This window comes from Hemicordylus capensis, chromosome 5, assembly GCF_027244095.1.
Source record: "Hemicordylus capensis ecotype Gifberg chromosome 5, rHemCap1.1.pri, whole genome shotgun sequence".
Taxonomy (NCBI): domain Eukaryota; kingdom Metazoa; phylum Chordata; class Lepidosauria; order Squamata; family Cordylidae; genus Hemicordylus; species Hemicordylus capensis.
This window is the reverse complement of record NC_069661.1, coordinates 142,303,175-142,328,212: the sequence shown is the minus strand read 5'-3', so window position 1 is coordinate 142,328,212 and position 25,038 is coordinate 142,303,175. Positions and strand designations below refer to the sequence as shown.

The following is a 25,038-nucleotide window of genomic DNA, read 5'->3' as shown; positions in this document are numbered from 1 at the left end:
CCTCATTGATAGGGAACCAGAAGAATTGTGGAATGAAATCAAAGAAGTTGTTAAGGACGAATATGAAAAGAGACTGCCAAAGACCAAGAAACAGAAGAAAGCAAAATGGATGTCAGAACAGATGGTGGAAATTGCCCAGAAGAGGAGAGAAGCCAAAATCAAGAAAGATAAAGACCTCAGGAAGGAACTTAATAGGGAATTTAAGAAAGCCGTTAGAAGAGACAAGGAGCAGTACTACAATGACATCTGTAAAGACCTTGAGGATGGAAATAGACAGAAAAACAAGGAAAGTTTTCCGAAAGATCTCTGAACTCAGATGGAGGTTCCCACCTCGAATTGCTATGTTAAGGGAGTCCAAAGGACAGATAGTAACTGATTCAGAGAAGATCAAACAGAGATGGAAGGAGTATACTGAAAATCTGTACAGCAGGGATGTCAACATCATCATCATCATCATCATCATTATTATTACATTTATATCCCGCTCTTCCTCCAAGGAGCCCAGAGTGGTGTACTACATACTTGGGTTTCTCCTCACAACAACCCTGTGAAATAGGTTAGGCTGAGAGAGAAGTGACTGGCCCAGAGTCACCCGGCTAGTATCATGGCTGAATGGGGATTTGAACTCGGGTCTCCCCGATCCTAGTCCAGCACTCTAACCACTACACCACGCTGGCTCTTAATCATCCAAGATACTCTAGAAAATATTCCCTACTTGCAAGAACCTGTAGTACGGGAATATGAAGTTAGATCAGCACTCCAGTGATTACCAAGTCGGAAGGCTACAGGAATTGATGAAATAGCTCCAGAAATATGTCAGGCAACAGAAGAAGAATCAGTCAAGGCTCTAACCAAACTATGCCAGCAAATTTGGAGAACGACACAGTGGCCAACAGATTGGAAGAGGTCAGTCTACATACACATACTAAAGAAAGGAGACTTAACAGATTGCGCAAACCATCGCACAATATCCTTAATTTCACATGCTAGCAAATAATGCTCAGGATCATCCAACATAGATTAGAGCCCTATATGGAAAGGGAAATGCCAGATGTTCAAACTGGTTTCAGAAAAGGCTGAGGAACAAGAGACATCATTGCTGATGCATGCTGGATAATTGAGAAAGCCAAACAAGTCAATATGTGCTTTATTGACTCTGATTGTGTTGACCATGTCAAGTTGTGGAATATCCTTAGGAAAATGGGCGTCCCAGAACATCTCATTGTTCTCATGAGAAACCTATACACAGGACAGGAAGCCACAGTCTAGATGGAATACGGTGAAACAGACTGGTTCCAGATCGACAACGGAGTAAGACAAGGCTGTATACTTTCTCCTTCTTTATTCAACTTACTAGTAATTTTTAGCCCGTTGTAATAACGGGCGCTAGCCTTAAGGGGAGCTACTGCCACCTCTTGCTGAGGCCGCGGCCGCCATCGGGGCTAGTCGCCCCGCCACCGCCTCACCCGCACTCTCGGTGGCGTCGCAGCCGCCGCCAACGGGGCCAGTCGCCCCACCGCGGCCACAACTACCTTTGGCCGAGGCCGCGGCTCCGCCGCCGCCTCGGCCACACTCTCCTCCTGCCGTTGGCGGCGGCCGCTTCTCCTTGGCCCGCCGCTTCTGCTCCTCCCGGCCCTCTCGCCGTAACGGCGGCGGCCGCCATCGGAGCCAGTCGCTCCGCCGCGGCCACCGCCTGGTCCAACATGGCCGCCCGTCTCTGGGCGGCCGTATCTTTTTCGCCCGATCTGGGCATGCGCTCCGCGCATGCCCAGATCGGGCGAAAAAGACACGGGCGGCACGGACGCACGCCCAAGGCTTTTATGGGTAAGGATATGCTCAACATATACTGAGAGAAGCTGGACTGGAAGCAGATGAGCATGGTTTTAAAGTTGGAGGAAGAAACATCAATAACCTGAGCTACACTGATGACACCACTCGGATAGCTGAGAATGTGGATGATCTGCAAGCTCTAGTAATGAAAGTCAAGGAGCAGAATGAAAAAATGGGATTACAACTAAATGTAAAGAAGATTAAACTAATGACAACGGTTACAGCAACCTGCCTCAGAATTGATAGTGAAGACATTGAAGAGGTGGATAGCTTCTGCCTTTTAGGATCGACAATCCACAGTAAAGGATCCAGCAGTCAAGAAATACGCCACAGACTAACACTTGGTAGGCTTGCAATGAAGGCCTTGGAAAGGATATTTAGATGCCATGACGTGTCTACACCTACAAAGATTAGAATAATTCGGACAATGGTTTTTCCCATGACACACTATGGATATGAAAGCTGGAACTTGAAGAAGCAAGATAGAAAAAGCATTGACGCTTTTGAACTTTGGTGCTGAAGAAGACTTTTGAGGATACCATGGACAGCCAGGAAAACAAACAAATGGATCATAGAACAAATCAATCCAGAATTTTCACTTAAGGCACAAATGATCAGGCCCAAACTATCATACTTGTGACACATTATGCGAAGACCCAGCTCCCTTGAGAAGTCTATAATGCTGGGGAAAGTGGAAGGAAAGAGAAGAAGAGGATGACCAGCAGCAAGGTGGGATGGACTCAATTACAACAGCAATGAATGCACCACCGAGAGACCTTAAAGGCCAAGTTGAAGACAGATCATCCTGGAGAGAATCTATTTATGTGGTTGTTAAGAGTCGACACTGACTTGTCAGTGGAGCCCCTGGTGGCGCAGTGCTAAAACTGCCGCCCTGTAACCAGAAGGTTGCAAGCTTGATCCTGACCAAGGGGCTCAAGGTTGACTCAGCCTTCCATCCTTCTGAGGTCAGTAAAATGAGTACCCAGAATGTTGGGGGGCAATATGCTAAATCATTGTAAACTGCTTAGAGAGCTTCCAGCTATAGAGCGGTATATAAATGTAAGTGCTATTGCTATTGCTATTGACGGCACTTAATCAATGATTGGGTACCAGCTTGTCCATCTCCAAACAAAAAGTAGCAAGAAAGAGAGACATACCTGCTATTAATTAATTAATTATTTTTATTTATTTATTTGATTTATATACCACCATTCCAAAATGGCTCAGGGTGGTCTACAACAAAATACAAACAATTAAAACCAGTTAACAATTAAAATCAAAACTATAAAAACAGAATAAAACCAATTAAACATTCAAACAGCTAAAACCACTGGAGAACTAGAGCAAACATTAAAACCATTAAAACAAATTAAAAACCCTGAAAGGCCAGGCCAAACAGATGGGTTTTAAGGGCTCTCTTGAAGGTCAGTAAGGAATTAAGATTACGAATTTCTGCTATTTCAGGAGTTATTGTTGGTGGAACACTTTAATTCCTAATTAAGTCTCTGGAGCCCATAGAGAAACCAGAAGCTCAAGCTATGTGTGACTCTAGTCTTTTTCTATCTCTATATGTTTTTATTTCTCTACTACGACGTAAAGGAAGAATAACCAGGAAGTCCCCAGGCGTCAAGAGTAACCGGGAATTCCCCATCCGCAGACAAAGCAACTGTGGGTCAGTTCCTGGGCGTTCCACTGCAGCTGCGCGGAAGTGAAGTCAGCTTGTTTTGTTGCGGAGCTTCCGGTGAAGTAGGGGAACCGGACCTAGATGAGATAGGGGGCCTCTGAGTCTTCCTGTGCTGGGGGAGACATGGATGTGCTCAAGGCGGAGATCGAACGGAAGCGAAAGTTGATGGAAGAGAAGGAGCTGGTGGGGGTAAGAAAAAGGGGCCGGTCTTCATGCGGGGAAGCCGCTGGGAAATGAGGCCGGGGAATGCAGCGTAGCGGGGTTGGTAGGTAGCGTAGGCTGTCGCCACCCCGCCCTTGATGGTGCACCTTTAGCAACAAGGCGGCAGCCAGAAATTCAGCAGGTGAAGGTCCCCACTGTGGCGTATCTGCTAAACTCCTGTATCCCGTATATCTATTAAAAAGCAAAGAAGCGCTTCCGAGACACAAGAGTGGTGATTCTAGACGATTTGGGGAAGTACGAATGACTATAAGCCAGTTGGGGGAGATGGGAACACATCTCCCCCAACTCTTCTTGGAAGAAAATTCTTCTTGTAAGAATTCGGCTCTTTTTGTAAGAAAAATAGCTGGTCCTGTTTTCAAAGTACCTTGCCTCGCTAGTCATATTTCCTGTTCTCACTGCTGTTCAGAAATAATTGTGACTTAAACAAAAAAACAAACTCCAGCTCTCATTCTTCTTTCAGCTTTCCACAAGATAATGAATTTGGCTTTAAAGGGCCACCAATGTGGGTGATGATTGGGCCAGCAATAGAAGAGTTTGTTCTTTTAAATTTGACTGGTATGCTCGTTTTTTTCTTAAACGGTAGACAGATCAGGACTGTGGCATGGGGGTGGGCACTTTGGTTTCCCCCACTGTGATGCTGGTCTGGATCAGGCCCTCACAGCAGCTGTCTGCCTTGGAAGGGAAGCTGCTTCCCTTAGATGGCAAATGGCAGCTGCAGGGGCAACTGGATTTAGGACTGTAGTGGGACCAATGGGTTGAAGTTTCACCCTCACATTGCAGTCTCAGTTAATCTGATACTCAAAAGCAAGCATGTCAGCATTAACTATGTGCCTAATGTACTATGCAGTTTGACCTTCAGTCAACAGTGAAACCCAACAGCCCTGAGTAAAAGGGGAGAAGACATTTTAAAAAATGGAAGTCCTGCCCCAATGAAGAGAACAGAAAGGAACATTAACTCTGGCAAAAGAAATTCAAGGAGACAACAAGGGATGCAAAAAAAGAATTTGAGGAGCATATAGTTAAAAGTGTCAAGGGGAATAATAAAAACCTATTTAAATATATCAGAAGCAGAAAAACCTGCCAAGGAGGTCATTGGACCCTAATGAGGGCATAAAAAGGATTATTAAGGAGATTGCATCTGTCTTCATGGCAGAGGATACTGACCATATACCCGCTCTAGAACTGAGCTTCTGAGTTGTGTATGGAATCAGCAAGGGCCGGTTCGACAGAGGGAGTGGGATAACTTTAAGGGCGGAGGAGGGTGCACTTGCCTGTCCCTTCGCTTTGTCCCTTCGCTTTCTCCCTGCCGGTGCTGGCTGGAAAATCGGTCTGCTGGGGTGACAGCGTTCCTCCCTGCTGCCCCATCTGCTATTTGTACTGGAAGTATGCGGAAGTAGCATGCACACGAAGAGCGGATGGGGTGGCAGGGAGGTATGCTGCTGCCCCTCAGGACCAGTTTTCCAGCCAGCACTGGCAGGGGAAAAATGGAGGAACCCTCCCCCGCCCTTAAAGTTATCCTACCTCCGCCGTTGAACTATTCGAACTGGCCAATGTTCGAACCTGTTCGGAGGCCTGTAAAAGAGCCTTCAAACAGGTTTGTGCAAATCCTATCTAAGGCTTGGAGGCTGAAGAACTGAGCCAATTTGAGGTGATGAGAGAGGATGTTATTATGGTGTTTCCTCTTCACAAGCCTCACAACCCCTGGAGATACAGGCTTCAGAAGGATGGGGAGGGGGTTCTAAGTACTCGGTTTCTCCTCCAACTGCCAGGGAATGCCTTGCACCTCTCCAGGAGCCAATATAGGCAGCCACCCTCAATCTCCACTGGTTTCCTCATAATGGGCTTGAAGCTCATTCTATATGTTTACAGGGTCAGCTGCCACCCCCTTAACCCCTCTCCTGCCTTGCATTCCTGCCCTCCTATATTCTGCCAGTTAACCCTTAAAGAGGCCACCTTACAGGACTCTATTTCCTCTCCCTGCATCATCCCCCATGGTCTCTGCAGAGGGTAGGGATCTGCTAGCTCCTGGCTGTAGCTAGGCAGAGGCTTGTTGGCTATTCTTGTCCAGTCAAGGGCGGCCATCCTCTCTGCTTCCTTGCCCTCCTCTGTTTCCCAGCATGGTTGCTGTTGGCTTCGTGTGTGGCCTGGCAACCCCCGGCCATTGATCTGTTTACTGCTCGTTTGGTTGAGTGCCCTGCCCCGCTGGGTGTTGGGGGAGAGTCCTGACAGTTCTATGCTGTCTCGAAAAATTACAAATTAACAAATTGCCAGGGCCAGATGGCATCCATCTGAGAGTTCTGAAGGAACTCAAACGTGAAACTGCTGATCTCTTAGCAAAAATCTGTAATTTGTTCCTACAGTTAGGCTCAGTACAGGAGGTCTGGTACTTGTGGTAGCAAGCATGACTTGTCCCTTTAGTTAAGCAGGGTCTGCCCTGGTTGCATATGAAAGGGAGACTGCATGTGAGCATTGTAAGATATTCCCTTTAGGGGATGGAGCCACTCTGGGAAGTGCATCTAGGTTCCAAGTTCTCTCTCTAGCATCTCCAAGATAGGGCTGAGAGAGATTCCTGCCTGCAACCTTGGAGAACCTGCTGCCAGTCTGTGTAGACAATACTGAGTAAGATGGACCAATGGTCTGACTCAATATATGGCAGCTTCCTATGTTCCTATGACTGGAAAGTAGCTAATGTAACTCCAATTTTCAAAAAGGGATCCGGGGAGGGGGGGAATAAAACCGGATAGCTTAACTTCTCTGCCAGGTAAATTGATGGAAAGCATACTAAAGGACAAAATTGTTAAACATATAGAAGAACAGGCCTTGCGGAAGGAGATCTAGATGTTGGGGTAAGCAGCGAAGTTGCCAAATTTGTGGATGACACTAAACTATTTAGAGTAGTGAAATCTACAATAGATTGAGAGGAGCTCCAAACTGGGCAACAGAATGGCAAATGTGGTTCAGTGTAAGCAAGTGTATAGTAAGGCTTAAGGGGAGGATTAGGCCTCACTTAGAGCAATTTTATTTATTTGTCATATTTTTATACCACCTGATATGTACATCTCTAGGCATATACATATATGTACATCTCTATTGCTGGGAGGGTGGGCCTTTCCTAATTAGGTAAAAAGCCTGGGAAATCCAAAACTGAAGGACCAGTCCAGAGGACTGTGGGGGAGAACTACCCACACAGCTACCTACTGAAGGAGAGAAAACTTTGCTTGGTTGGTTAGTTTGTCCCAGGAGTGCCCCAGGGAAGTGGCTGGCTGAGAGCTGCTGGGGAAATGGGAAGGCCACAGCCTGTGAGTAACAAGTTAGGAACCATTTAGTTAGGAACTTATTTGAGGGAACTTATTTTTCTTTACTGTATTGCTTGGAATCTGAGTTGCCTGGTTTAATGAAAACTATCTCTTACAATCTACTTTATGAGGAGACATAGGAACATAGGAAGTCAGACCATAGGTCCATCTTACTCAGTATTGTCTACGCAGACTGGCAGTGGCTTCTCCAAGGTTGCAGGCAGGAATCTTTCTCAGCCCTATCTTGGAGATGTCAGGGAGGGAACTTGGAACCTTCTGCTCTTCCTAGAGCGTCTTCATCCCCTGAAGGGAATATCCTGCAGTGCTCACACATCAAGTCTCCCATTCATATGCAGACAGGGTGGACCCTGCTTAGCTAAGGGGACAAGTCATGCTTGCTACCACAAGACCAGCTCTCCTCTCCAATTATAGTTATAGTAATTATAGACAATTATAGTTATTGCATACTGTTTTTTCTTTTAATCTAATAATAAATTGTTGGTGAAGTATGCTGCTACTCTCTTGGGTCTGCCTTAGTCAAACGCCTTTGAAAGCCTAGGACTTGTCAGTCCTTTTTGGGAGGGTTTTGCCACTTTAAACCAGCACCCACCCCCCACCCCCACAAGAACCTTATATGGAGAGTGGTTTACACCACATCAAAATGAAGTGGATGGTGGCAGCCTAATGTGAATCCCTTACAGAAAAGGATTCGACCCAGTGAACTCCCCCCCGCCACACCTCCTCTGGCTATGGTAGGAGTCATGACAGTCAGTAAAAACTATAAAATGTTATGGAATTAAAACTAAGTCAGTAAATTATGCTAAAAAGGATAAAGATAAGTGTATGAACATGCACTGTGTCAGGCCTGCTTAATTCTTGCAGGACCCAGCGAAATTTACACGCTGCTGCACAAACTGTGGCAACATTATGTGATGTAACAGGTTTAGAGTCAGAGAGCAGAAGAGAGACGTAGAATTTGCTTCGGTGACCTGGGGTCTCAGTTAATAATGGAAGAATGAGGGCAATACGAATGTCTCTGTAGAATGCGGTGCAGGAGGGCAAGCTGTGTTGTTTCAACTTGCCCAGAATCTCAGGGGCACAGGCGTTCCGAGTAGGGGGTCTTCCTGTATTTGCCATATCTAAATTGTCCATATTCAAAACTTCACTTATCCTACAGAAGCCGATAGTTTTCAGACTGTCAAACTTGCTGGCCAGTGGGTGTGAATGAACAAAAAGGTGTGCCAGGGGCCTCTTTCCTCATGAAGCAATGGGCAGGAATGGGTGATTGTTTTTAGTGCACCAATTTTATTTATTTGGTACCCAAATTGGTACCCAGTTCTGGTTAATTATCTTTGAGGAGTTGGATTTCTTCACCATCCCACTCCATTGCACTTAGCATTAGTGGAAGGAAAAGATATAAGGTATTAATGAAATATAACCAATTTACTGTCTTTCAGGGAAATAAAAAATACTTTAAGCGCAGTGAGCTAGCAAAGAAGGAGGAAGAAGCATATTTTGAAAGATGTGGTTACAAGGTAATGCAGTAATACACATGGTGTCCTCTCTGTAAGCTTTGCAGTGTCTATTTGATAATATTTTGAAACCTATTAATGACCTTTTCTTTGACCTGTCACTCTTGTGCTTTAGCCTGTAAACGAGAAGCCACCCGGAGAGGTACGAGTTTCTATCTGAGACTTGCAATGCAGGAAGAAGCATGCATGGATATGCTGCTCCTTGGATTTGTGTTTATAATTTGGCTTCTGCTGTGGAAGGCATGAGGCTGCTTGAGAATAAAGCTGCTCTTGTTTCCTTCTTCCATGGTGCTCCAGCAGGCATGCTCCCTGGGTCCGATATCACCCACTCCTCTTACAGAGCAACAGCCGAGGCTGCCAACCTCTAGGTTGCTGGCCTGGGCTCTTTGAGCTCCTAAACTGAGTGCTGCTTAACAGCTCAGGCAACTGGCATACTTTTGGCTGTATGCCTTTTTAGCCCAGAAGATCCAGTTCTTGAAAGACAATAGCTTATGTTCTTCTTTGTTTATTTAGTGTGAAATTAATGATACAGCTTTTATTTGAGGTACATTGTGTAATAAATGAGTCATCTGGAAGGCTTTTCTTTTCTATCTCTCCCTGTCCCCATTAAGCATTGTCAGAAAAAAGCAGCTTGGATATGATCAAAGTAATGAGTTTACCTCCTTTGGTCTCCACAATTGAATTGGCTATTTCAGATTGGAAGCTTGCTTCAAACCCAGATTGCTAGGTGAAATTAAAACCCCTCACAAATACTGACTTGAACAGTCTGTCAACTTGCAAAGCTGTCGAGATCTTTTTGCTGATCTCTCCCTCTCTTCTATTCAAAGATGGCCTAAGATGTCTTGGGGCCTGAAGCAGAAAATTCAAACGGCAGCATGTGTGTGCTCACGTGCACGCTCACCCACCCCGGTAAAACTATTTAAACAGCTAGTTAGTTGAACATTATCTGTCCTTTAATGGTACCCGAAGACCCTGCTGCCTGAAGCACACCATCTCACCTTGCATCATGTGGGGCTGGCCAGACCTGATATGTCAATCTAGCTTCTGGGAAGATGACACTGTATCTTTGATATGCCATTAGGCCTATGAAAATCAGCCGAGTAATGTTGGAGCGGGCGAAGCTCAGGGTAGTATCATATGACCTTAAATTCTTCAAAGGATTCCTCTGGGTTTGGAAGTTGTGATCAAAGCATTCCCCACTTCTAAAAGTCTTGCATCTCTTTGGATATAAAAACAAAGAAGAGGAATCTTCATTGGATATCCAGTATATAAACATGAAGTCTACAGAACTTCTATGAAAAACAGGAGTTTTTAATGTTTCCTTGTCAGACTTCTAGAAAGGAGGATCTCTTCCAACATGATTTCAGTTGGGAACAGGAATGTTGAGACTTATTAGTGTTTATAATGCTTACTGATGAAAGGGTGAGCAATGTGGGCAGGGCTACATTGAAGAATCTTTTTGAATAAACACAACAGCCTCACAACTGACTGGAAGGTGCACCTTGCTGAAACGAAGCAGTTCAGGGTCTGGCCAGTGCCTGGATGGAGACTGCCTGGCAATCCCATGGATGCGAGCATGGAAGAAAGGCAGACTAGAAATACCCTGTAGTCATGAAATGCTTGTATAAGCCTCCCAGATGTCTAAATTTAAACTTGAACGTATTAGAGAAGAGACAGAAAGCTGACAGCATCTTACACATGTAGGTGCTTTTGCTTTGCTTAGATTGCCTTAGTGTTTTGAGTTGCTTTAAAGAGGAAGTCCTGAAGCGTGCAAAAAAGGCACCGACTTTGTCTCCTGGTGGAATGGCTGAACTCTTTCCATCTGGGAGTAACTCCTTTATTATCATCAACATCCATTTCACAGATGAACATATTCAATTATTTGTGTGTACAATTAGGCATTTAAAAAATATTATTTGAGCTAATAAACTTGGGAGGTTTAAAATGTATATGGTTGCCTTCTGAGAACTTTTGTGTGTGCCACTTAAATAGTTTTGAACATGCACTGCCTATTCCTCCAGAGCTCCTCAAATTCCAGCTTGGTTTTGAAGTTGTACAATTCTGAGGGCAAAGCAAATTTTAACTAAATAACTTAAACAGCAGTTCCATGAAGTGCCATTCAGATTCTGCATGCCCGCTATGCTTTGTATTGTTAAAAGATGCTGTAAGAAGCAACCCGTATGCCTAGATATTGAGTTTCTCTGGACGCATCTTTCAAATGGTGGATGAGGCTTCTTTTTGCTATCTAGGTGCAACAGGAAGAAGAAGAGGAAGAGAAGACAATAACTTCATCAAATCCAGTGTTGGAACTAGAGTTGGCAGAGGAGAAGTTGCCTATGACACTTTCTAGACAAGAGGTAAAGACAAATCTCTGGCGTTGACCATCATTGTCTGGTTAATCTATGTAACAGCATGACAATAGGCACTTGTAATAGCATGTACATTTTGGTTATCATATAGTAGCTGAAATCTTAAGTATTCAGAAGCCTGATCCAGATGTTATGCTATATGAGTGTAGAGATGTCTGTACACTCGTAGACGTGTTTGTGTGAATGACTGTACCTGTGTTCATTTTAAAAAGTGAACCTGGATACAGGCCCTTCAAATGCATGGTGCAGATAGGAAGTTTACTTCTGTACCTGCGTTCAGAATAACATGTGAATGACTGTACCAGAGTCGGTGCTCTTTCAACAGGAAGGAGGCTTAAGGCACCAAAAATACGTCTTGTGAGACTAGCAAGAATAATTCTTGAGTTGAAATGCTTTATGAGTTTTGGAAGATTTATGTCTTTGGAATGGTTTTGTTGCTTCATTTAATATGTGGGACTTTCTTCTTAATTTTTTTTTTATGCTAAGCACATAATTTATCTTGTGTGTCTTAATTTTCTTCACATTTGCATAAAGAAAGCCCTCTGCTGTCTCTTTGCAGGTCATTAGGAGACTGAGGGAACGGGGTGAGCCTATCAGACTATTTGGAGAAACGGATTATGATGCCTTTCAGCGGTTGCGGAAGATAGAAATTTTGGCGCCCGAAGTTAACAAGGTAAATTATGTCTATGCAGAAGGAAGATCATTTAAGGAGCAATGGCCAAGTATCATATTTGTGTCCATATAATGTGACACCCACGTGTAACTTGCTTCTTGCCTCCTAGCTCTTAATGGGTGTGCTTTTAAAGAAAATGCCCACCCCCCAACCCCCCCGTGCTGTAAATAACAGTTTTGGTTTGCTTAAGAGTCTTAATTTGGACCTTTTATTTAGCATATGATATGCTGTCAAAGGCTATGCATCTATTAATTAGGGTTAAAACATCGGGTGAAGAAGTGGTGTTTAACCTGTGTAATGCCCTGGCTCCGTGTGTTTGCCAGAAGTGTGTCTTTTTAGAAAGCAAGTACTAGACGTTGTGATTTATGATTTTTGTTTCTATAATGAAAATATTTAAGCACAATCTTATCCTGAATCTCGGGACCCAGTTAGAAATCCAGTTGCCCCTATATGGAGAAAGGGACACTTTGACTACTCAGGTTGTAGCCGTGTGCATTGTGCTCCTATATCCTCTTGCCAGTGGTCCCCTGTGCTCCTAGAAGCAATCATGTGTAAGAGAGAAGAGTTAGCACTTGGTGCTTAACATTAGAGTCCTACCGGTGACAATGATGAATAGTTTGTCTACTCCAGTGCCCAAAGACTGTATGCAAAGCATCTGCCCAGCTTCTTAAAAAACTCACAAGGAAGTTATGCACAGATCCCAGTCTTTTCAAGGCTTGGATTATGACACCTTTTTCAGATTAACTTGAGCTCTGCACCTGTTGTCGTCTTAGGGCTTGAGGAACGACCTGAAGGCTGCTTTGGATAAGATTGACCAGCAGTATCTGAATGAAATTGTTGGTGGCCAGGAACAGGGAGAAGATGACACACAGAATGATCTCAAAGTCCATGAAGAGAACACAACTATTGAGGAACTGGAGGTATTGAAGTGCTATTTCACTTCAATTATGGTAAGGGATGTGTGTACTCCACACTGCTACATTGAATTACATTTTGGGGGGAGCGGAGGGAGGAGAATGCCACGAAAATCGGATTCTTCAGCTTATAGCAATTATGCAAATTGATACCTGCATTTCCCCCCCTCTCTCTTAGGCATTGGGCGAATCATTAGGACAAGGTGATGATCATAAAGACATGGATATCATAACCAAATTTTTGAAGGTAAAAAGCCTATTAAGGCTCTGATCTATAGCCAAAAATGTACATGTCTGGGCAGCAGTGTTCCCTCTAATCTTTTTCATCTGTGTGTGGAATGAGTTTTGTTCTGGGCGGAAGTATCAAGGCAGCGTGTGCACATATGCATTCAGAGTGGGGCCTTCCTGATTCAGCCTGAGCAGGATTTAAAATTAACTGAGCGGACATCAAAAAACAAACTTGTGAGCATGTGCACACCTGTTGAGCATGATCAGTTACTAAGTCTCAGTTTCCCTGCTTGTTTGAATTTAATTTTATCCTCCTAACTGTTTCTTATGTTCTTAGAATAAACTGTTCTAAAGTGTTGTGCCTTTTAGTCCATCACATTTTTATCTGCAGCCCCGCCTCCCCGACTGTTTCGCTTCCTTACCCTCCAGCAAGCCTGAGTTTTCTTTGTCAAATGCGGAAAATGTTTGCAGGGGGAAAGAGGCTACAGCTTCTTGCCTATATCTCCCTTAGATTCCTTTGCGTATGGCAGATTCACTTGTTAGGCTGTGCATTCTTGGCTGCAGTGCTGGAGCAGACAGCTACCCTGAACTTAACAAGAAGAATAAAAAAAGTGGCCAATGGCTGTTCTGCATGTGGAAAGGCTGACATTTACATGCATGCGCATACCCACACCCTACTTTACTGAAAGATTGGTAATTCTCTCCTATCCACAGTCTGCTTCTAGTCTGACTTCAGTTATGAAATCACCTGGTGACAATCTCTTGTTTTCTCAGCCTCCACTGATTTGCAGTGTGGGAATGGTAACACTGGCCTACCTTATAGAACTGTTGTAAAGAATCCCTGAGACAACATCTAGTGCTTTGAACACTTCAAATTAGTTATATAAATGATAGAAGTGTGGTGGTCTGTTACTTGCATTAGGTTGAGCTACCACAAGTATGGTGCCAAGGATGAAAAACTCCAGATTCTATTATTTGGAAAGTTCCAGCTTATTTTTTGCTTATCTTTTTAGCCTGGCTTTTAATGGGATATACTTTAAATCTGGTTTAAATGTTTTTCTTTATTTTGATTGTTTTATTATCTTTGATATTAATAGAAACCACCCTCAGCCACTTCAGGAAGGTTATTCATATGAATGAATAAAATGTTTAGATATGACTGTTAAAATGTATATCCCAGTTGTATGCACGGAAGCCCATGGGACTTACTTCCAGTAACTGTGTAGATAGATGGACACCCAAGTCCTTTCGTATGTGGCCACTGTGTGGCAGTATGACCTAATTTCTTTCCCATCTTTTTCAGTTTCTCCTTGGCGTCTGGGCTAAGGAGTTGAATGCTAGAGAAGATTATGTGAAACGTGGTGTCCAGGGAAAGCTGAACAGTGCCACACAGAAGCAAACAGAATCATATCTAAGACCTCTGTTTCGAAAACTTCGGAAAAGGGTAACGTCAGCAAGTTTGTCTCTCCCCCTTGTCATCTCTTCCGAGTACATAGTACTTTCAGTATTGTGTTTTCTTCAGTACACACAAAGCAGGTAAAACCTGACAGCTAGTCTACACAACACCAGATAATGTGGTAAAGTTGTTCTTGGCCTGGATCTCTTCAGAATGCAGATAGGTGCCCTCTTAATTAAAAACAAAACAAACAAAATACAACAACAAACGAAATGCCTCTCAGCATAGAAAACTAGATGTCAGTGCAAGAGTTCTAGCCTAGCCTTTTCACTTCGCATGCTAGATTTTTGTGTGCAGAGATCTTCCCAACTTGTTACCTGTCCAGACTAGGAATTACTTGGATCCTTTGGATAGCCACCGCCACCCCCCTCCCAGCTCATCACGTGCAGGTCAAGAGGAGGTATCAGATGCCCCAAAAGACTAGTGGTTTAGGGCCTACTTTACCAAAGTCTGTGAGGCCTTAGGCAAGTCCCCACCTCAAAGAATGGTGCCATGCTCTTAGGGGTGTGGCCATTTCTTGGTTATTCATTGCAGGGCTTCCAGTGTGATGGGGTCTGGGGTTGTGACCTGATTTTTCCATTCACATCCTTGCTAGCAATTAGATCAATGCATTTGCATCTGGAGAAGCATGTGCTTCCGTGAGTATTGCAAGCTTAAGTTCAGGCATGTCTTTCTTTCCCTGAACATGTGGGGTACTGTTGTGATAAGCTTCTGTGTTTGGACCAGCGGATGGTGACAAATAGGGAGATTGGGAAACTCTGAATTCTCCTTCTGCTTGTTTACCAGACAATACCCTACTTTGCTGTAGAAGATTAAGTTGCTTAGTAGGTATGTTAGGTTTAGGCTAGGGGTTCCCACTGCTATGTCAGCAGCGACTGGCTCTAGGGAGGAAATGAAGGTGTCTGTTGGTCCAGCCAATTACCAGATCTTTGAAAGAACTTGCCTCTTAGTGGACAGAGTGAGAAAGAGAGCACCACAGTGTCTGGACCACAAGGAAAATTCAGAGAAGCAAAATAATCTCTTCTCCTTCTAGCCTTAAAGGGCTGACAGCCTTTTAACACTAGAAGAGAGTGAAAAACAGAGTGCTGCATATAACCATGGCAGAGGCAGGTAGGTGCATGATGCAGCAATGTCAGATGGTGGGGAGGAGCTGCTCTGTTAAAGCAGATCAGAGGCAGACTGCTGCCCTCCTAGTTATCTGCAAAATTGAGTTAACCTTACTTGACTCAAAGCTTCAGTGAGCCCAGAGTAGCCACTCACAGAGGAGGTTGCTTGCTCTGTCTGTGCAGGCTTGCCTCCTTTGGATCATCCTCCAGTTGGAGCACGTCATTCTGTTGCATCTTTGTGCTAGGTGTGATTGGATCATTCGTTCAGTCATTCCCCGTGCAGCAGAAATGCCTACTTTTAGAGGAGATTGCCGATTATGGTGCTGAATAACCCACTGCTCTGAACTTGCCCCCTTCCAGTTAGGAAGCATGTCCAGGTCAGTAACTCATGCAGAAACGTAATAAGAAACTAGCCAACTCTTATGCACTAAAAAATAAAAATAAATAAATAAAATAAATTAGACCATTTGGGAATAAACGTGCCTCCAATTTTAATTTTAAAAAGTGTGCCACTCCTGTCAAAAGTTACAGAAACAGGTAGCACAGAATATTGCTTCTCCCACCTGTTGCTTTTGTCTCTCTCTAGACTATTCCTGCAGACATCAAAGAATCAATAACGGATATTATCAAGTTTATGCTTCAGAGGGAGTATGTGAAGGTATTTAACATTTACAAGATTCCAGGACATTCAGGCCTGCATCTGAATTGGATCAGGTCTCACCAGTTTAATTCTTTAGAGTAATATTGCTAAGGTCAAGCATAAGAACACATGTTCAGACATGCATATATTGGCCAACATCCTAACTAGCCAAGTGCTGGTGCTTTGGTATGTGTGTCAGTGCTGCAGACAGGATGTATTAACTTGGCACTGGACATGTACCAGGTGTGGGAGCAAATTTTGACAGCTTCTTCCTTCCTGCAGAAATGCTCTGTGTCACCAAGTATGTCCCTGAAGATCACACAACCCCAGATGCACATTTTTGGGTGACACAGAGGACCTCTAGGGGAAGGGGAGGTTGTCAAAACCTCTCCATCCCCATGTAAAGGTCAGTGCTGTGTTAGCACTATTCGGACTCATCTGGAGCAGTGCTTCATTACTTAGGATATCAGCCACTGCCTGGACCCAAGCACAGGGATGAAAATGTGCTCCACTGTAATGTTCCTTATGAACGTGAATGGACAACATTTGGGTTGGGTTTCAATATTTACTCTGTGATCAAAATGATTATTCTTTTTTTGAATGTTGCCAGATTTTACTTGTCTGCTTGTAGAACTCTGCAAGAGCTGATCGCTCTTTCACAATGCGTATTGGCTGTTTGTACTGTGATCTCCCTAGTCTGTGACCATAATAAAGATTGACTGGATTGGGTATGGTATTGACTCCTGGCCATTGGCAATTTGGTTAGGATGAATTGGCGGTCTCCAGCCCAGTCCAGCATGGTCCCTTCAAAATTTCTTCTGCAGAGTTGTGTTTTTAATTAACTGTTTCTGGGATATGCTCGTTTGAGATCTTACTTTTTGAATTGACTAGTAAAATGTTTTTGGTTTTCTAGAAATGTTAGAACGTTAGTCTCGTTTGCCATGTCAGATGCAGAGGTAGGTGTGTGTGTGTGTGTGTGTATATATAGATATAGATGATATAGATATAGATAATTAATACAGAGCAGTGGAGACTGGGCAAGGGTGGCACGGAGCAGAAGTGGCAGTATACCTTTAACTCTGGGTACATGCTTTCATTGCTGCCTGGCATCTCACACAACCAACAAACTGCATACCCCAGCCCTACCACTCAGCTGGCCAATGAGCTTGCACTGTGGCCATTTGACAGGTCCGCAGAGCGCAGAGGTATGTCATGTACAAGGTGCAACCATGTGGACAGCAGGGGCTCTTGGCCACTAGGCCTCAGAATTGTTAAATCACCTCTCAACTCTGCCTCTTCAACTAATGACCAGTCCTTTTGTTTCTGCAGGCCAATGACGCCTATCTTCAGATGGCCATTGGGAATGCACCCTGGCCTATTGGTGTCACTATGGTCGGCATTCATGCCCGAACCGGTCGAGAGAAGATTTTCTCAAAACATGTGGCCCATGTTCTAAATGATGAAACTCAAAGGAAATACATCCAGGTAAGATGGAAGAGAATGGGAGATGACTTAAGTAAGGATCTTGGGTATTGGGTACCATCGCCTACCTTTAGGTGGGCAACCTTTGGCCCACCAGTTGTTGTTGAACTACAACTCCAGTCATCCTCAGCCAGGAATTATTTTGACTGGAGTTGAGTTGATGTGAGTTGTAGTTTGACAACAGCTGGAGTGTCAAAGGTCTCCTACCTCTGCCTTAAAAGTTCAGCATTTGTAAACACATATAATAAAAAGAACAGGTGCTGGACTTGGATCAACAAGCTGCCATAACAGTTGGTCTTGGTCACTGTGGTGTGTGTTACCAACTTATTTTCATTTCTCTCTTTAGGGCTTGAAGAGACTTATGACTATTTGCCAGAAACACTTCCCTACAGACCCCTCCAAATGTGTGGAGTACAATGCACTGTGATGCTGTGGCACTTGGCTTCTGCTCTTGGATACCCAGACTGGAAGCAAAGAGGGCAACGTCCTTGAGAACTCTTGATTTGGGGACCAGTGCGGACTGGGGCGAGAGAAAAGGAAGTTGCTCGGTCTAGGAACAGTTGAACAAGTTGCATGCACTTCTGCTTTGACCAACGTGTGTGTGTTCTTTCATCAGGAATGCATCTTGCAGGCTTATTATGAACCACCCCTAGAGGAGGAGGTTTTCTAAGTGTAACTTTCAGCGGATCAAGAGGTTCAGCTTCTTGGCATTCAGCCTTTCAAATGCTTTTGCCACACATGTGAAGCAGAGTTCTAATAATTGCTGCATATGGGGCCATTTTAATTTCTTGTGCTACATTTATAGAACAATACATTTCTAAGAAATATGCACAATGAGGTAAAATGTGACAATCTTTTGATATTTTTTCACAACTCACCTTAAAAAAAAAAAAAAAGCTTTTGCAGGGCAGTAATGTAATAACTTCAGTGATGCCTTTTACTAGGCCATCCAGTCCTCAAAATGTAGTGTGTCATTTTTAGGGTTAACACAGTCATTGTTCCATTCTGAATTATTTGCATACCACTCTGCAGAAGAGCAACGAAAAGAAAGCCCCTGAGCAGTTTACAATCTAAAATTTGACAATGTGGCAGGAAGGTAAGAGTTAACAGAGAAAGAAGATGCATTTGGAAATAGACATGAAGACAAAAGCTAAATGTTTTGTTGTACAGTATAAGTACATCATAGTATAAACTAATAAAAGACTGCAGGCACCCTCATTGGCCAATGAGAAGCTAATATAGTTTAAAGGTGTATATTTAAGGAGTTTTTTTATTTAATGAGCATGATAATTCCAATTCATTCTAACCATATTTCTCAGGAGGGATAGATAACTCATATGGTGGCAAGTATAAACTGTTGTGTTAGCCATTGCAGGTTTTAAGACCCCCTTCAGACTTCTTTTTTCTTTCTTTTAAAATTAAGAATGGAGGAAAACCTCACTTTCCCTCCATCCAACAAAAACAACTTTTCATATGTGTAAGCGTAAAAGTAGCCTGTCCTTAAAGGGGACTCATCTCTTGTGTTTCTGCATGGATTATTGAACTGACCATGCCTCCTAAGGAACTGGACGTGCTCAAAACCTGGGCCTACATCGTGGCCAGAACCAGGTCCCATCCAGCCCTGCCAATCCAAACGTCTGGAAGCAAAAGAGCTACTGCCAACTGTGGGCCTGGCTCCACGAAGACTGGTAGCTCATCGCCCCCTACTTCCTCCTGCAGCCCGAGGAGAATGAGAGGCAGACGGACAGACAAGTCCCCCAGGCGGTCATCTCCACCATCCTGATATTAGAGTGCCTCTTGACAAACAGCACCAGGGGCAAGCAGAGGAAAATGAAGCAAGGCCTTGAGCCCCCAGTGGCAACTCCAGGAACAATGGGACATGGCCCTGAAGAGAGAGGTGGAGGAAAACCAACAGAGGTAGCAACGGGGCAGGCTCTAGCATCCAGAGTTGAGAGCACCCATCACCGAGGAGCCCCTGTGGACGACAGCACTACCCACAAGTGCAGTCGCTCCGAGCCAGCAAACCATCTGGCGACCCAGTGGGTCACATGGCTTGGAGATGTGGTGGCACACCTGGAAGTGCGAGAAGACAAACAAAAGCTGCAGGCAGCACTCCTCACCATCGAGGAGACCATGGGGGAAGAGGAAGAGAGGGTGGAAGAAGACACGGAGACAGTCCTGGAGGAGGAGGAGACCCAGGTCACACTTTACTTGCAGAACAGCTCCCGGAAGTCTTGGTCGAGGGCACCCCGTCCCCGAGAACCGCTCAAGCAAGGAGAGTGCAGCCGCAGCCACTGCTGGCAACTGCAGAACAAAGCCAGCACCCCAACATCTAGAACTTGACCTACCTGCCTACTCAGACCCAGGCGGCTGTCATCAGGAAAGCGATGGCCAAACTCTCCACCGATGGAAAGAAAAGCAAGGCAGCAAGAAATTAGAGAACTCCCCCCTCACTACTTCCTTGTTGCCAGAACTGATTTACTCCCCCACCCCCAGCTGCAAGATGAAGGCGAGCAGGAGGAGAGCGAGGAAGAGGGCAAGGAAGATCCTGGCTCCCCATACACCCCTTAAACCTCCCAGGCAACATCATTCACCTGGCCGAGGGTGAGGAGGAAGCTGAAGACATAGATGTGGAAGCGATGGAAATGATAGAAGAGGGAGCAAGCAGAGCCCTGAGGTCCGCAAGAGACACAGAGGCATCCCAAGTGCAGCAGGAGAAATGAAGGGAACTCCAGAGGCAGAGAGAACCACAGCAAACGAAAGAGCCCAACCAGCAAAGGCAAAGACTGGCCACAACAGACACATCTGCGTGAACAGTGCTGCTCCCCACAGCTGTCCCGCCAGAGAGAAAGACCTATGTGCAGGCAGCCACAGGCAGAACCGACGCAACCTAGTACAGATGGGCTGAGCAGCCAGCGGCAGCGCAAGAGGTGCTAGTGGAGCCGGGCGAGTACCAACTGACGGCCCTGGAAGAGAGAATCATCCGAAAGTCTGGGAGAAGCACAGTGCTGGCAGCCAGCCTGGTGGCATAAAGGAGGAGGGAGGAGCAAAGAGCACACAGCCTCCTGCTGCCGTGACCGGGTGACCTCCATGGGAGCAGGGCGGGCATCCGACAGCTGGGAGGAGGTGGCAGAGGCACAGTCAAGGTCTTCGGGAGCCGAGAGGAAGAGGAGGCAGGCTTTTACTATGGCTGAGGCACCCTGGCCACCCAGGAAGAAGTCAGGTGGCTGATGGATTAACACTACTGGGTTGAGAACATTGAGAGCCTCACCGTGGCTTCTGGGGAGTCATGTACCTCCCTAGAACAGCTGGGGCTCAGAGATGTGGCTATGCAGGTACCAAACCAAGTGGAGTTCTGCCCAGTGGAGCACCTGCCCCACTATAGCGCCTGCTTTGGAGCCCCCAGCAGCAACAGCCGTGGTGGATGGGAGTGAAGGACGGGAGCCCGATGCATGCATTTTGGCAGCCAGGGGGCGGTGAGGATCAACCGCATTTGGGCACCCCCAGACCTTGGGGTGTACAGGTGTTGGTTGATCCTCAACCCCTGGTCCAACTATGCCATTCTGGCTCTGGGTGCCAGCGTGGAAATCAACCAACAGTCTTCAGTCTGAGAAATAAAGAGGGCAGAGCTCCAAGTCAGCTGGATCGAGGAGTAGGTCTGCAAAGAAGAGCTGGAGCGTGTTCTTGAACGAAGAGCGTGTCTGACAGTCCAAGGCGGAACAGCAGACTGACAGCCTGCATGGGAGGCTGCCACTGAGGCCGAGGCCAAACTAGTGGTGGGAAGAAACCAAGAGGGCCCTCAAACGCCCTCAGAGCAGTGACTCCAAGCAGAGATGCAAAGGTCATCCTCCTCTGAAGGCAGATAATTCTGCTGTGAGTCCGCTTCAAGAATGCTTGAACTACTTGACGCTTGATGTAGAGTCACAGAGGAATTACCCACTCTGCTGTCGAAGCTGATTGGAAAGAATTGAGGCCACAGCAGGTCTCTGAACCTATGCAGACCTGTGTGCTTTGGACTCGCAGGAGCTTTTAATTATTGAATGCATTTCTCATGGCAGACTGGTGTGCTATGGCACACACTTTGTGAATTACTGTCTCAAGGCTCAGTGGAGGTTCTTTAGGGCCGCTTGGATACCTTAGTCTGCGTGAGCATGTATGGTTTAAATACAATGTAAGCAGTGCCTAGTTTTATAAAATGTGCTTTGGCTTCCAGCGATTAAAATTCTATTTGAGTCCCATTCAAGACCCCCCCCCCCATTCTGCCAGGTGTTTGACACTGGGTTTTTATTGATTTGTTTGTCAAACTTCTGGCTCTCTTGTGTTCCTCCTTTTTTAACCCCCACCCTCCACTTTCATTGAAATCAGCAGAATTTTCTTAAATATTATCTGTTTGTATCTTATAAATGATACAGACTTATGGTCACTGTAAATTTGGTTTTCTTTTTAGGAAGTTGTGCATAAACACTCCAGTCAACACTTAAAATGCTTATTAGATCTTTATTTTTTAAAAATCTGGTTCCATTCCTTTTAGCCATTTGGTGCCATGAAGATGAGGGAATGATTATAAGGTAAATATTGCGATTGCAACTGCTTTTGTGCCAGGTTCCCTTTGGAGCCATGTGGAGGTCACTGCTCCCAGCATGCCCATCTCCATACAGTATGGCACACTTCTGGTGCGGGTAGGATGAACCCCATACTGCCTCAGCAACAGTTGTGAAGGTGGGCATGAAGCACTAGGAGGTGTAGTCCTTTCAAGCACTCTTCCCATAGAGCTCTGTGGGAGAGGACTACACTTCCCAGCACTCCACATGTGCCTTCCCAGGTATTGCTGGGACAATGTGGAGCTCGTCTTCCTGTAAAAGATCTCTCCCCAACCGCTGGTACTAGAAATGTGCAGTACTGCATAGAGGAGGGCACACTGGGAGGGCAGCTGTTTCCAAAGAGGCTTGAGATGTTCCAAAGCACAGTCCTAGTAGCAGCCACATTTTGTGGGTTTGCCTCCCTTGACACTCCTATAATAAGTACTGGGGTGGTCATATGGGAGGGGACAGTGATGTGTCTTGGCGTAGCCATGTAACTACCCCCCTCTCCCCAGTAGGTGGCATATTGTCCTCTGCAGTGCTTTAATTCCCTGTCTTGAAACAATTCATAGCGATATACAAATCCCTTTTTAAAAGAATGTAGAGTATGTAAAGATGAGGCATCAGGCAGAGTTTGCAAGTGAAGGAAGGAGAGCAAAGCACCCTGTTGGTTCGTGCAGATGCTGCTTTGTGTGACAGGGACAAATAAGGTTGAGAATCTCTGTGTCTTGCTGGAGAATGTGTACTTCCGGCCAGAAATGGCGGTGGGGTGGGGAGGGAACCAGCATTTGGATTTTTAAAAATCTTCACTATTTAACTTGCCCTATAAAAGGATAATGGAACTGCTTGACTTTCTTTTGGCTCCCTTTAATACAGTATCTCCATGGGGTTTTTTTGTCTCGCTCTGTCATTTGACATCTCATAGGCTGGGTAATGTTTCAGTCTCAAGTATGAAATCCCAGGAGATGAGATCAAAAGCTTTTCAGTTTAGAACTAATAAGTAAAAACTTGTGAAAAAATGTAAGTGGAGGTTGGAGGAGGCAGGACTGTAGTTGATCTGACTTGGAATACATGGGAGCAGGTATCAAGGTGCCATTAAAAAATGTGGTGGGTTGTAAACCCATTCTCTGTGCACAACTCAAGGGCATTTAATATAGCAAGAAATATTGCTTGCATCACAACACTCTTCTGTGTCTTGCCACAATTTTCCAAATCCAGTCCTTTAGCTTGGCCTTGGTTGTGAACTCTCTAAATAATTCGACACATTGCTGTCTCTTTTAAATAAGAGAACTATAATTTTGCCATAGAGGAAAAAGGCAAGGAGGAGCACAGTTTCTTAAAGAGAGAGAAGCAGATTCCTTTGGGGATTTGGAATGCTTTTTAGTGATAGGATGTGTCACTCTGAGGAAGTATCCTCTATAGTTAATGTAAATAGATGGTTTTAGATGGTTCTAAATGGAATTCAAAAAGAATGTACAAAGGTGTTTTGGAGGCAATGCATGTCAAGTGACAATTCCTTTCTGAACAATCATCTTAATTTATGGGCTATCTTAGCTACTAGCTGGTGGTCCCTAAAACAATCTTCCTGTGCCATATTGCATCCTGTGTCAGAAAAACTTTATTCCTTAACCATCTATGGAATGGGACCTTGTTGGAAACATAAAAACTGAAAAAAAATAGTTCTTCATGGCATTTTTTAATATAAAAGTTTCCAGCCATCCCAACTGTGAGAGCCAGCTGCAGCTTGTACTGTGTCACTATGAGCATACTGCCATGTCAAATGTTTTTCATTCCTAGCTTAAGGGATGCTCTTTGCTGCTAGGGTTGACTTGAATTGCAGTCCTAAGCTTGTGTTCAGATAGTTAACTATCCCCTTTTTCAAGAAGACGAGTTCAGAGCAAGGATTTCCTGGCAGCCTTCTAGGGCCTGGATAACTATCACCAGCTGCTGAGTAAGACAACTGTTTTTCGATTGAATTGGACAGTTCTGGAAGGTTTCTTGAGCCTTGATAAACAACCTTGCATTATATCATAGTGGAGGGCTGTGTGCAGTTTTGTAATAGTTTCATGAACAGGAAGTTAAAAAACATTTTTTTGGTAGTATTGCAGCTTTAGGCTACATTCTTATGAAAAATCCTCAGCTTGGTTTTGGCCCAGCTGGCTATTTTGCACGCACATGAGGAGAGATTGGTCACACAAAAACGAACTAAAGATTTTCAAGCTTGCTTGCGAACATGAGAGCACTCTAGTTCATTTGCTGGTACTGTTAAATGTTCCTTTTCAGTGCGTGCATATAACAATACACATGATTCAACCAGTAACTGATTATTTCCCTTTCCAAATCTCTGGCCAAGGATATTAGATGGATCACACATTTATATGCACAATTAACTGGCTAATGCACAATGTTATTTGTATGGTGACAGGCCTATGCTTGCCCCCTCAGAAGACTTTCTTGGAAGATTCCATGTCTGAACTGGAGCATAGAGAAAACTGTCTTCTATTTTGATTGCAAAGCCTACATTATTGAAGCTGTGATTTTTAAAGGGATTGGGATAGCTTCCCTCCGCATAGTATTGTAGAAACATCTCGCAGCACTAGACTCATGGCCCACAAAATAAAGATGAAATGTCATGTTAAGCATAAAGTATGCCATGTAGAGGGAACGGGAAAATAGTATTTCCCTGGATCAGTTTTAAGGTCCTTTCATTTCTGAATTGGTGCTGTATAATCTAGAAAGAGACTTTCATGGATAAAAAATGTCTGAAAAATCAGCCCAAAATATTGTATATTGTTTGTTGTGTTCAGTTGTGCACCAGTTTGGGTAATTTTCAATCTAAATGTGGTACAAATAAAAGTATTTTAGGATCATATGAATGTCAGATTTACTGCAAGAGAAAAAAATTGCAAACATGATGTTGAAAATTCAGGAGGAAAAAGGTAGAAAATACAGGCTACCTAGAGCTCTTTATACATGAAAGTGATGTTTCTTCTACATGTATGCTTGGTTACTTCAAAGTTTACAGA

At 44.5% G+C, this 25,038-nt stretch overlaps 1 protein-coding gene across 5 annotated transcripts; it reads left to right on the top strand.

The window, feature by feature from the left end:
• The first annotated feature begins 3,483 nt into the window (after positions 1-3,483).
• PRPF18 (pre-mRNA processing factor 18) lies at positions 3,484-24,882 on the top strand. 5 transcript variants are annotated; one of them, XM_053257659.1, is made up of 11 exons: positions 3,484-3,703; positions 8,490-8,567; positions 8,680-8,706; positions 10,814-10,921; positions 11,493-11,606; positions 12,380-12,556; positions 12,699-12,767; positions 14,052-14,192; positions 15,897-15,968; positions 16,864-16,906; positions 17,280-17,416. In XM_053257659.1, the coding sequence occupies exons 1-10, from the start codon at positions 3,638-3,640 to the stop codon at positions 16,870-16,872; spliced, it is 861 nt and encodes a 286-aa protein (XP_053113634.1). In that variant the 5' UTR covers positions 3,484-3,637; the 3' UTR covers positions 16,873-16,906; positions 17,280-17,416. The 5 variants fall into 5 exon arrangements, with proteins under 5 accessions (XP_053113634.1, XP_053113632.1, XP_053113630.1 ...); XM_053257657.1 differs by lacking the exon at positions 16,864-16,906 and adding an exon at positions 17,779-24,882 and having other exon boundaries at positions 3,490-3,703; positions 12,380-12,526; positions 17,280-17,435; XM_053257655.1 differs by lacking the exon at positions 16,864-16,906 and adding an exon at positions 17,779-24,882 and having other exon boundaries at positions 3,490-3,703; positions 17,280-17,435.
• The last annotated feature ends 156 nt before the right edge of the window (positions 24,883-25,038 follow it).

What these genes read in the sequence shown, in the direction of transcription:
- PRPF18 (XM_053257655.1), top strand. Translation starts at nt 3,638, where the DNA reads ATGGATGTGCTCAAGGCGGAGATCGAACGGAAGCGAAAGTTGATGGAA. An exon ending in GCTATTTCACTTCAATTATG is followed by an intron (nt 12,557 to 12,698) that starts GTAAGGGATGTG and finishes CCTCTCTCTTAG; the next exon opens with GCATTGGGCGAATCATTAGG. An exon ending in TTCGAAAACTTCGGAAAAGG is followed by an intron (nt 14,193 to 15,896) that starts GTAACGTCAGCA and finishes GTCTCTCTCTAG; the next exon opens with ACTATTCCTGCAGACATCAA.